The sequence below is a fragment of the Haliotis rubra genome, unplaced genomic scaffold (assembly GCF_003918875.1).
Source record: "Haliotis rubra isolate DU_JTF1 unplaced genomic scaffold, ASM391887v1 Scf7, whole genome shotgun sequence".
Classification (NCBI taxonomy): Eukaryota; Metazoa; Mollusca; class Gastropoda; order Lepetellida; family Haliotidae; genus Haliotis; species Haliotis rubra.
In genome coordinates, this window is record NW_025767412.1 from 149,788 (window position 1) to 161,808 (window position 12,021).

Sequence of the window (12,021 nt, forward strand, 5' to 3'; positions counted from 1 at the left end):
ATCATCATCACCCCACCCACCCCCACCCCCACCCCCACCCCCACCCCACCCCTAGCAGTAAATTATGAACGGTCCCTAATCTGAAAACTATCAAGAGCCACAGTGAGAAGAACAGTAATCATGTGAGCAAGTGGATTGAGGACCGTGATGCAAATCATACATACTTTGAGCTTTAGGTAACAGGATAGGGTCAAGGACTGTCAGCAGTAGTCTGGGGTTCAAACCTGTCAATCCTTAGGAATCAATTTTGTTAAATCCAGGATGCACCCAGTGCAGAGAAATTATTACTAGAGCAGGTAACTTGTATTGTCAGGTTGCACCAGTGTAAGTAAATTATTACTAGAGCAGGTAACTTGTATTGTCAGGTTGCACCAGTGCAGGTAAATTATTACTAGAGCAGGTAACTTGTATTGTCAGGTTGCACCAGTTGCCAGTGCAGGTAAATTATTACTAGAGCAGGTAACTTGTATTGTCAGGTTGCACCAGTGCAGGTAAATTATTACTAGAGCAGGTAACTTGTATTGTCAGGTTGCACCAGTGCAGGTAAATTATTACTAGAGCAGGTAACTTGTATTGTCAGGTTGCACCAGTGCAGGTAAATTATTACTAGAGCAGGTAACTTGTATTGTCAGGTTGCACCAGTGCAGGTAAATTATTACTAGAGCAGGTAACTTGTATTGTCAGGTTGCACCAGTGAAGGTAAATTATTACTAGAGCAGGTAACTTGTATTGTCAGGTTGCACCAGTGCAGGTAAATTATTACTATAGCAGGTAGCTTGTATTGTCAGGTTGCACCAGTGCAGGTAAATTATTACTAGAGCAGGTAGGTAGCTTGTATTGTCAGGTTGCACCAGTGAAGGTAGTAACTTGGAACTGGTCAGGTTGCACCAGTGCAGAGTATTACTAGAGCAGGTAACTTGTATTGTCAGGTTGCACCAGTGCAGGTAAATTATTACTAGAGCAGGTAACTTGTATTGTCAGGTTGCACCAGTGAAGGTAAATTATTACTAGAGCAGGTAGCTTGTATTGTCAGGTTGCACCAGTGCAGGTAAATTATTACTAGAGCAGGTAACTTGTATTGTCAGGTTGCACCAGTGAAGGTAAATTATTACTAGAGCAGGTAACTTGTATTGTCAGGTTGCACCAGTGAAGGTAACTTGTATTGTCAGGTTGCACCAGTGAAGGTAAATTATTACTATAGCAGGTAACTTGTATTGTCAGGTTGCACCAGTGCAGCTATAGTAGTTTTTTTAGTTTAAACATATTTTATTCACAATGTGAAAAGGATCGGGGACAAGTTCTTTCAACTTATAAAACCCCTCTCCAAGATATTTACAATAACTAATTACATCACAAGCAGTTATTAGAAACATAGACAGAGAAAGACTGAAAGATAACAGGGGGAAATGTTATAATACAAAAGGTGTATAGAGAGAAGACTACTTGAATCGTTTAGATTTGCATATATATTGGTGTACATTTCTTAATATAATTTCATTTTTATGATTTGTCAGATCTGCAATGCCGTTTAAAATAACAGATAATGTAATCACAGAATTACTACCTCATACATCTTGCATAGCTTTAAGCATTATCTTTCTATGTTGATTGTATAAAGAGCATTCTAAGAAATAGAGATGAGCATTTTCGCACGGGTTTCCACATGCGCAGGGTGGATCAGTGATTAGCCCTACTCTGTACAAATCGTAACTTAATCTACTAGCTTCATGACGTAGTTGAGTATGTAATATGTTAAATTTTCTAATACCGTAAGAAAAGTACAGTGGAGCTGAGTTATATCCTTATCATCTAGAGCTTGGCATATTTGATGATATATTTCATTTAATTGGACAGGTGAACTCCCAACTCGAAAAGCAGCTTGGTAATTGTACAATAACTTGTTCTCATTGAATTAGTTAGATATATGCTTGAATACAACTCTCTCAAACAGTTTACCGACACAACTTATAAGAGTTACCTGCTCTAGTATTTGTATTGTCTTTGTGTGGTTCAATACAATTATCTCTTGTGATGAGAACAACATACCTTGTTTCCAGTGAGATAATACAGACATCTTTGTGTGGTTCAATACAATTATCTGTTGTGGCGAGACCAACATACCTTGTTTCCAGTGAGATAATACAGACATCTTTGTGTGGTTCAATACAATTATCTGTTGTGGCGAGACCAACATACTTTGTTTCCAGTGAGATAATACAGACATCTTTGTGTGGTTCAATACAATTATCTGTTGTGACGAGAACAACATACCTTGTTTCCAGTGAGATAATACAGACAGCTTTGTGTGGTTCAATACAATTATCTGTTGTGATGAGAACAACATACCTTGTTTCCAGTGAGATAATACAGACATCTTTGTGTGGTTCAATACAATTATCTGTTGTGGCGAGACCAACATACCTTGTTTCCAGTGAGATAATACAGACATCTTTGTGTGGTTCAATACAATTATCTGTTGTGGTTCAATACAAAGACCAACATACCTTGTTTCCAGTGAGATAATACAGACATCTTTGTGTGGTTCAATACAATTATCTGTTGTGGCGAGACCAACATACCTTGTTTCCAGTGAGATAATACAGACAGCTTTGTGTGGTTCAATACAATTATCTGTTGTGGCGAGACCAACATACCTTGTTTCCAGTGAGATAATACAGCGACCGTGTCTCCTCCACCAGCACCATGTCTCTTTCAATTGGCTTAGGGTCAGGCAGAGTGAAAGTCATGTAATTCCGAGCGCCAGTCTTTGTAATCACCTGTGAAAATGAAAATGTTTATATTTCAGGGATAACAACAGGAACATCTATGTTCAGCTGAAAACTCAATATTTTGTCATTGAGTTGAGGGTTTGTCAATGGATTTCGACGATTCACAATTGAACAATTTGAAATAAAATCCGCGTGAGGCCAACCCTCATCTACAACCTCATCTCTCTCTCTCTCTCTCTCTCTCTCTCTCTCTCTCTCTCTCTCTCTCTCTCTCTCTCTCTCTCTCTCTCTCTCTCTCTCTCTCTCTCTCTCTCTCTCTCTCTCTCTCTCTCTCTCTCTCTCTCTCTCTCTCTCACTCTCACACACACACACACACACACACACACACAACACACACACAACACTAACACACTAACACACACACACTAACACACACTAACACCAGACTAACCTTATGCAGTGAGCCATCTTTAGTGCCAATGATGACATACTGCTGGTCATTGTCCTGAGTTCCGACAACGGCAGTGATGTGTTTGCTAAAGGAGGACCCTGACTCAGGGAAGAATGGCTCCTGTTCAATGGCCAGATAAGAGGAGTCAGCCTGGATGCCAGGGTTGGTGCCGGTGCCACACAGTTCGTCAGGCATCGCCTGGAAACAATAAGTGAACTGCATGTTGATACATCAGGATTCATGTAATTATTGCTTACTCAGCTGAATATGAGACTGAGAAAAAAAGAGCTGTTTCAAAATATTCACAGTTATTGTAAATTAAAACCTAACATGGACCATGTAGACAAAAACATTTTTTTCTTGCAAGTCAAGGTAAATATTTAATCTGGAAGAAATCAAGCATTATGTGATATAACGAGGATAATATATACTGTAAAACTGGGTTCATATAATCAGATCCTGGAACAACCATGGGATGCAGCCCTGTTCAACAAATCTAGTAAAATCTAGATATTTTTTTATATTTGTATACTTATCCTGCATTACTCCTTAATGCATTTACTGCTTTCCCTTGACAACACGAAGCTGTGAGATGGAAACATCGAAGAGAAGTTGTTCCAACTAAACGAGCCGCCATATTGCCATCGCACTGCGCCCATGTGACCCGGAAGAAGCTGAAGTCACATATCCTCAAATTAGTCCTGGATCGAAACATCTGAAGAAAAACATCGTGGGGGGGGCAGCGCAGCGATGGGCAGGCGACAAGACTGAGTAATGCAGGATAAGTATACAAATATGAAAAATATCTAGATTTTACTAGATTTTTACCTTAACCTGCATTACTCTGTATCGGACGGAAAGGAGGTGGGCAAACCTTCAGATGATATACTCTTGAGAAAAAGAAACCTCTCACATTGGCAGAGATAATCCGTCAGGATCCCTGGCCAAAGAATCCTAAAGACCACACCTGCCAGGAGAAACGAAAACAGTGAGGGATGGAAGGCGTCCAGGTAGCCTGACAGTAAAAGAAAAGCATACGCTAAAATCTGAAACTGACCTACCGAACGAATGCAAACAGCATGTAACCTGCTTGTCTGAGGTGACGTACACCAAAAGAGTTGCAAGGCTCGCTCTGGACTGCCGTGGAGCTAATGGCGATCGGAAGTGGTAACCTGCTGTGCCACCACCAAAGGACCAAAACTGTGTACACCCTCTACATCCTCCAACCCCACGTCTCTCAAGAGGTGACTGGCGAAAACGGTATCAGACTTCCAAAAACATCCTTCCATGATGGATTTAATGGAACAATTACTGTGAAGGGCCATTGTGGATGCTACCGCTCTAATTTCATGAGGGTTGTTTGCCCGAGGAGGGTCCAAGTTGGCGGCTTCATAAGCCTGAAGAATGATGGCACGCAACCATAATGTCAAGGTGTGACGACTAAACTTCTGCCTTGGATGTCTTGGAGACAGGAATAAAGAGCCGTTTCCTTGCACCACGATGAGCCTTAGACCGATGCAGAAAACACGCAGTGCGCGGACCGGGCATGAATGAAGTTCTGCCTCATCCTCAGATCCCACAATTGAGGTGAAGCGGTAACAGGATCCTGGTGTTTGGTCTTGCAAAAACTCTCAAAGGATCTCCATTTGTCGTCATATAAACCTCGAGTAGAAGGCCTTGCCACTCTAGCTGAATAACACTTGGCACTTAAAGCCCTTTGCAAATGTACCAGGCGTGCAGATGAAACTGACCTGGAGCCAGGTGTGGAAGCCTGCTGTGTGGGTGTATTAACACGTTTGGCCACTCTGGCAGCCTTAGAGGCTCACGGGTGACAAGCTTTCTTAAATCCATGAACCAACTCTTGGTTAGCCACCAAGACGTGATCAAAATCAGAGTGAGATGGTTGGTCGCACTGACCTTTTGCAGAATCCTGGGCAGAAGGACCGAGGGTGGAAAAGCGTACGTGCTTAGGTTTTCCCAAAGAACGCTGAGAGCGTCCACCGCCCATGCTTGTGGATTCGGAACCGGAGATATGTAGGTTCAGATCTGAAAGTTCTGACTGGTGGCAAACAAATCTATGTTGGGATGGCCACGAAGGCGACACACGATCTCCAGGTGAAGCTTCCTTTCCGTGGGTGCTACCATGTCCGGTCTGGAAAGGTCGTCCACCAGAAAGTTTCTGCAACCCGGAATATGCTGGACAATGAACTTCAAGCCATGGCGATCGACAAGATGAAAATATCGAAATGCCCGACATAACAGGGATGGAGAATGAGTCTTTCCCTGGTTGCGTAGACACCAAACCACTATGGTGTTGTCCGTCGATATGATGAGTTCGGCATGCTGAAGACACAACTGCCAATGAGATACGGCCAGAATGACTGCCTCCAATTCCAGATTGTTGATATGCCACTGGCGTTGGTCGGCAGACCACCGCCCTGAGACACCCTTGCCCTCGAGATGGGCTCCCCAACCCTGGAGAGGCGCATCTACGAAGAGGCATAGAGTGGGTGTTAACTCGGTCAAGGCGACGCCTCCTAAGACGTTCGACTCTATCGTCTACCACTGTAGGTACATCTTGAGGTGAGACAGGAGAGAGATGGAAATTGACTGATCTTGGCACCTGATGAAGGGGGCAAGAAAAATTTGGATCGGACGGAGTTGAAGGCGACCCCTGGTAGTCAGAACCATGTAACCCCAGAAGTACTTGCCACGGGTCCTAATCAAAAGGGCCGCATGACAAAAGGGACACAAAACAGAAACGTCAAAAGGGAAGGGCAGCAAGAAAGTCAAAATGGCCGCATACCCCTAGTCAAAAGGGCCGCATCAAAAAGTCAAAAGGGCTGCATCAAAAAGTCAAAAGGGCCCCATAATAAAAAAAATAATAACATTTTTTTCAAAAGTATTATAGTAAAACGTTATACATCTATACAATGTATATTTTATGCATACTAGTCCTGCTTTTAATAGATATTTTTTTCAATATTAGAAAGAAAATAATGACAGACAATAGATAGACAAATAGACAAATGCACACTGAAGTCTCCAACATTAGAGAGAAATGACCGACTTCTATACTGACAGATGCAGCAGCATCTTGAGTGGTCTGACACATGTGACAGCTAAAAGGAAAATGATCCCCACTGTCCACAAGTTGTAAATACTAGCACTGGTCTCTTGATACTCCTGTGTCGCATGTCCTGTTGGTCCATCTCGTGCAACAATCACACTTGATGGCATGCTGGGGTTTTTTCACTGTTTTCAAACACTTCACACACTCTACTGCCATAGTAGAAGGAAGTGATATCAAAAACAAGTCTGTCCATGATTTTATTGTCACTCATTGACACAGAGTCGGCACAGTGAGGTTAAACCTGTCAATTGTAAGGTTTAATAACAAAGAAAACAATACTCTAAAATATTCTGACAGTATTCACTGAAGAGCAGGGCAAACAAGACATCTAAGGGATTAGTGACAGCTTACATGATTGTCAACACACAAATATGGCATGAAAGGAGTTACAGTCAGGCCGCGGTAATCCGGTCCTCGTTAATCCAAATCCACCGACTTCCGAACGCTACTCACTGGGCACCAAATCATCTCCCTATATATTGGATATAATTGACACCTCGTGAGTCCGATGATTCAGTTTCCACCTCCGAACGCTGGTCAGTCGGAACGGATTGGACTAATTAAGTTGTAAACAGCTGCGTTAATCCGAATGATTGAAGTTGACCGCGCTGCTGACTGGTCCACCCAAAGTGATACGTTGTTTGTTTAGCAACTTAGCGACTCATCCCTTTGATCCCTTTATCATAAAGCCTAACCAGTCCAGTTAACACTTTAACAACTTTTACTCCAAATATAGTGAGTGAGAAGTGTCAATGTGTGTTGTTAAAATATTCCACTATAAATATGTACAGGTAAACATTTCACAAAGCATTTTCACTATGGCTGGCCAGCCTGCTAAGCGTAAACGCTTCGAAATTACTGCTGCTCAAAAAAGGGAAATTTGCCTATACAAAGAAAGAAATCCTAAAGCCAGTTTCGATTTTTTAAGTAAACATTTTGGCGAAGAATTCGGTCATTCTGTCGGCAAAACTACTGTTTTGGTTATTTGGAAAAGTAAGGATAAGTGGCTAAATATTTCGGAAAATTCTCTATCTCTCACAAGAGAACGAAATGCTAAACATGCCAAATTAGAGGGAAGCACTTTATCTTTGGATGACAGAAATGAACACAAAAATTGCTTCAGTAAATGACCAAATGTTAACTGAGAAAGGCATGGAATTGGGCTCAAAATTAGGAATCAATGATTTTGGTTATTCTCGCGGTTGGCTTTACCGCTTCAAATCTCGTCATCAAATTAAGAAACAAAATTATCAGGGGGAAGCTGCCAGTGCTGATAGGAATGCAGTAGTTAAAGGTAAAGAAGAATTGAAATCAGTCTTGAAAAATTACGACGAAGACGACATCTTCAATCTTGACGACACCGGCTTGTTTTATAAGCTCAGACCCAATCACACACTTGCCTCTAAGAAAACACCTGGTGTGAAGAAGTCGAAAGAAAGAGTGACAGTTGCATTATGCTGCAATGCAACAGGTACCATCGAAGTGAAACCCTTCATGATAGGGATATTTCGACGAGCACACTGTTTGGGAAAGACTTCAATCTAGAAATCTATGCTCGGTACAGTTTCAACAAGTAGGCGTGGATGACCTCTGAAACTGATGATCTCGAAGATGATATCGTGCTTGCCGACTTGAAAAAGCTACTTCAACACCTCCTGTCTGATGATGAAAACATGCCGCCTGATGATTTCATCGATGCCAACGAAGAAACTTGTGATTCGCTGACTTCAGAGAACATCACAGAGATGGTGACAGCTGCAGATGATCAGATTGAAAGTGAAGAAGAAGAAGCAGAAGACACTGTCACCCTTCCGTCTTTAACAGACATGAGGCTGTCTCTCGGTAACATCATTACGTACTACGAGTGCCAGGGTGACATCGAAAATGCAGATAAAGCAATGGACATGCTCAATTCTTTAAAACAACCTTTGCAGCAGCCCACCATTAAAGACTACTTTTGTAAGTAAAACGTGTGAGTGAAACAATGTGTAATAAATCCAGTGATTGTCTTTGATGTTTTGTTTTGATTTCTTCACGTATCGATAGTAAGGAAAGGTATCAAGGGGAAGTAACTCGGTGCATATACTGTGGTTTCAGCAGTACGAACATTTCACTATCCGAACGGGTTTTTTTAAAAACCAAAGTGTTTGTATTAACGAGGTCTGACTGTATATTGTGTATAAGTGTTTTTGTTATAATTATTTTTTTAATATGGGGCCCTTTTGACTTGGGTGGGTGGGTGTGTGTAGACATCCGTTTGGGGTGAGATGGTTAATGGTGGATTGTCTATCAGAGGAAGTGGATAACCCCGCCGGAGAAAATTGGTGACGAACGGGTCCCCTAGTAAACACCAATTCTTCCAATAACGACCCAGTCTCCCACCTACTGGGGCGTCTGTGACCGGGAACGACTGGGGGTGGGAGTTCCCAGTCGTCGAGGTCCCGCACTTCATTGCTTGCCCCTCTGGTACCTCCCCCTACCGAAACCCTTGTCACGGCGGGGCTGGTAATTCCCAAACTGTCTCCCTCTTTCACGACCTCCACCCTGAAAGGGCTGGCTGGACTGGGGCTTGCATAAGTCGAATTCTTGGAAACCTGTTCCAGGGCCTTGAGGGCCGTCTCATCACGGGCGAAAGCAGAGACACGGGAGTGTGTACTAGAAACTTCACCATTAAATAGGGAGGAAGCAGACCATGGCTGACGTAACAAACGGCATTAAATTCAGAGTTCCAGTCTGTAAGAGCCAAGTATCCCAGGCGTCTAGTAGATGTGATTTCAACTAAAACCACCTTCAAATGATTACTCATATGCTCAATCTGCCTCTGTTGAAAAGTCATCACAGTGCGGAGATGGTCTATACGATTCGGATTGTTTTCCGACAAATCCTGAGTAATCGCCCTCGAAGAGGAAGCCAATGCCGACAAAGGTTTAAGAGAGCGACAAATTTCTGTCTCAACAAAGGCTAAACGAGTGTCCGGCATACGAAGCGTTGCAGGTTTAGGAGCCTGTCATACGATGTAAGTCCCTATCAAGTGAGTGAGGCAAATCCGCCACATCAAGCGCATGAACAGGAAAATCATCCCTATGAAAACGTGGCGCCTTAATGGATGGAGTGAGAGATAACTTGGCAAAGTCCTCGTCCAGTGCCGTTATCAAATCCTTAATCAGCGGTTCCGGAGAGATAAAAGTTGGGTCTGACCAAATAGTGTCCCTCTTGTCAATGCCTGGACCTGGGGAAGAAGCCACCTCAGACAATCGATCCGCCATCCAATCCGGAACTTGTCGAAGTCCTAAATGAGTATTTAATTCCGGAGATGAGTCCTCATAGTCTTCCGATGAATCCGAAAGGTGGCTGTAAGACCTCCAGACTGGAGAACGACTCTTTCATCGGCGCCTCTGTTTAGAGGATTTCCTGCTCTGGCGTGAACTGGTGCCTGGTGAAGCCGAATCGCGATAAGAGGTAGCCCTAGAAGTAGAGGCGCTACCCGTAACTGTTGAAGGCGCCACACTAGAGTCGAAGGAGACACAGATGAAGGAGGCACCGGGAGTACCAATGGCACGGCAGGTACAAGCGGTGCTGACTGTGTAGTTGGTAATAGAGATACGGCATGCACGAGAGGGGTGGCCGTAGGGAGAGGCGCCCCAGTCGCCAGATGTGCTGCGACCGCTGCATGTCCCGGGAGGGAGGAGAACACCAACTGTGGAGTAAATGGAGGGATACCCGAAGGCACCATCCTCTGTTGAACCATGGACTGCATTCAACATGGATTCATGTAAGGCGCCGTAGGCGCACCCTGGTCGGCAGGTAAAGTAGGAGGCACCACAGACGCTGCAGTAGACATCACAGATGACACCAAGGGTGCCGGGAACGTAGACGGAGTCGGAGTTACCAGTGTCGATGCCGTAGCAGACGGAGTCACTTACGTAGCAGAAGGTGTCAACAATCCCTAAAAGACGCTGAGGAAGACAAACCAGACATCGCCATAGCTAGTGGGGGTGACGTCTCCTGTGAAGAACCCCGCACTTCCACAGTAGCCAGGGAAATAGCAGAGTCCTGAGAAGCCGACATCCTACGTCTATATGCCTGTTGCGTGAGTCGTTTCCTAGAAACCCGCAGATACTAATTGAAAGCTGAGGGGGAAAGTCGAAGACAATGTGAACACTTGAATGTCAGGGAACACTGCCGAGTACAGCTTAAACACCTCGGATGGGGGTCCCTGCTTGACTTGCTGCCGTTGCAAGCAATACAACGGGGCATAAATCTGCAATATAAGCAGAAGCCCACAATAATAAAGTGTGTAAGAAAACACACACAAAAACAATAGACAAACAATATTTCCCGCCAACCAAAGGAAAATGGTTAAGGGAAAAAACAACACGCTTGCAACAAAATACTAAATAAATACCCAAGTTAAATGTATAGCTAAAAGCTATTACCAAAAATATTACCTAAATAAAAGAGTGAAACACGAGGACGTGTTCACGCATTCAGAATTCAACATGGCTTAATGGAACACTTAGCCGCACAAGTTAAACGTGAAACAGATAATTAACGTGCCGGCCAAGCAAATACACAAAACAGTTCTCTTCAAATAAAAAGTAAGATGAGAAAAACACAAACCGTTTCTGAAGAAACTAAAGAAACTGACAAAGAAACACAACAAACGTGTAAAGTCGCAATTTAAAATCCCAGAAGAAATCGCACGGCCTGTCAGGCTGGTGACAAGCAGTAAGGTGACTCTCCTTGTTCTTTTGGATCTCTCCAGTGCTTTTGATACTGTTGATCACCAAATTCTTCTGAAGCGTCTGAAGGTCAGAGTCGGTATTGATGGAATTGTCCTTGACTGGCTACGTTCTTACCTATCTGATAGGTCTCAGTCCGTCAAAGTGGAATCTGTACTCTCCACTGCATCACCACTCCACTATTGCGTTCCCCAAGGGATCTGTCCTTGGACCTTTACTGTTTAGTCTGTACATTCTTCCCATTGTGACATTGTCCGAAAGCACTCACTGAAATTTCATCTCTATGCTGATGACAATCAGTTTTATCTGTCAGCAGAGCCTAACCTTGCTGAAGATTGTGCACTGAAGATACAACAATGTATTGCTGAAATAAGAGACTGGATGACCTTGAACTTTCTGAAATTGAATGACACCAGGACTGAGTTCTTGACCATCGGATCCAGGCATCAACTTTCTAAAGTGCCTGACAGTTTATCTCTTGAAATTGGACAAGATGTTATCACGCAGTACGACCAAAAAATCTTGGTGTCATCTTTCAATCAACAATGTCATTAGCAAATCAAATCAAATCACTCAGCAAAGGATGCTTCTACCATATCTTCAATATTAGCAAGATCCGAACCCTCTTAGACTTGAACACCGCCCAGCTTCTAACGACCAGCCTTGTTCTCTCTAAACTTGATTACTGTAACTCCCTCTATTACAACATTCGTCAACAGCTCCTTTCACAACTCCAACGGATTCAGAATTCAGCCGCCCGTGTTGTTGCCCTTTTGCACGCTACCAAACTGTGACACCTATCCTCCAAACTCTTCACTGGCTTCCTGTATCAAGCAGAATTCAATACAAACTTCTTCTTCTTACACACAGCTGCATCTATGAAAACATGTTTTCTCAATATCTTAAAAGCCTCATTCATCTCCCTGTTCCAAGCCAATTGCTCCGCTCGTCAACCTCCCTACCGCT

At 43.4% G+C, this 12,021-nt stretch overlaps 1 protein-coding gene across 1 annotated transcript in view; it reads right to left on the reverse strand.

Annotated features, from left to right (window-relative positions):
• LOC124258576 (hepatocyte growth factor receptor-like) overlaps positions 1-12,021 on the reverse strand; it is a 79,451-nt gene that overhangs the window by 48,584 nt on the left and 18,846 nt on the right. Inside the window, 2 exon segments of the mRNA XM_046692641.1 lie at positions 2,655-2,777; positions 3,181-3,378. Of these exon segments, the coding sequence (XP_046548597.1) occupies positions 2,655-2,777; positions 3,181-3,378 (321 nt within the window).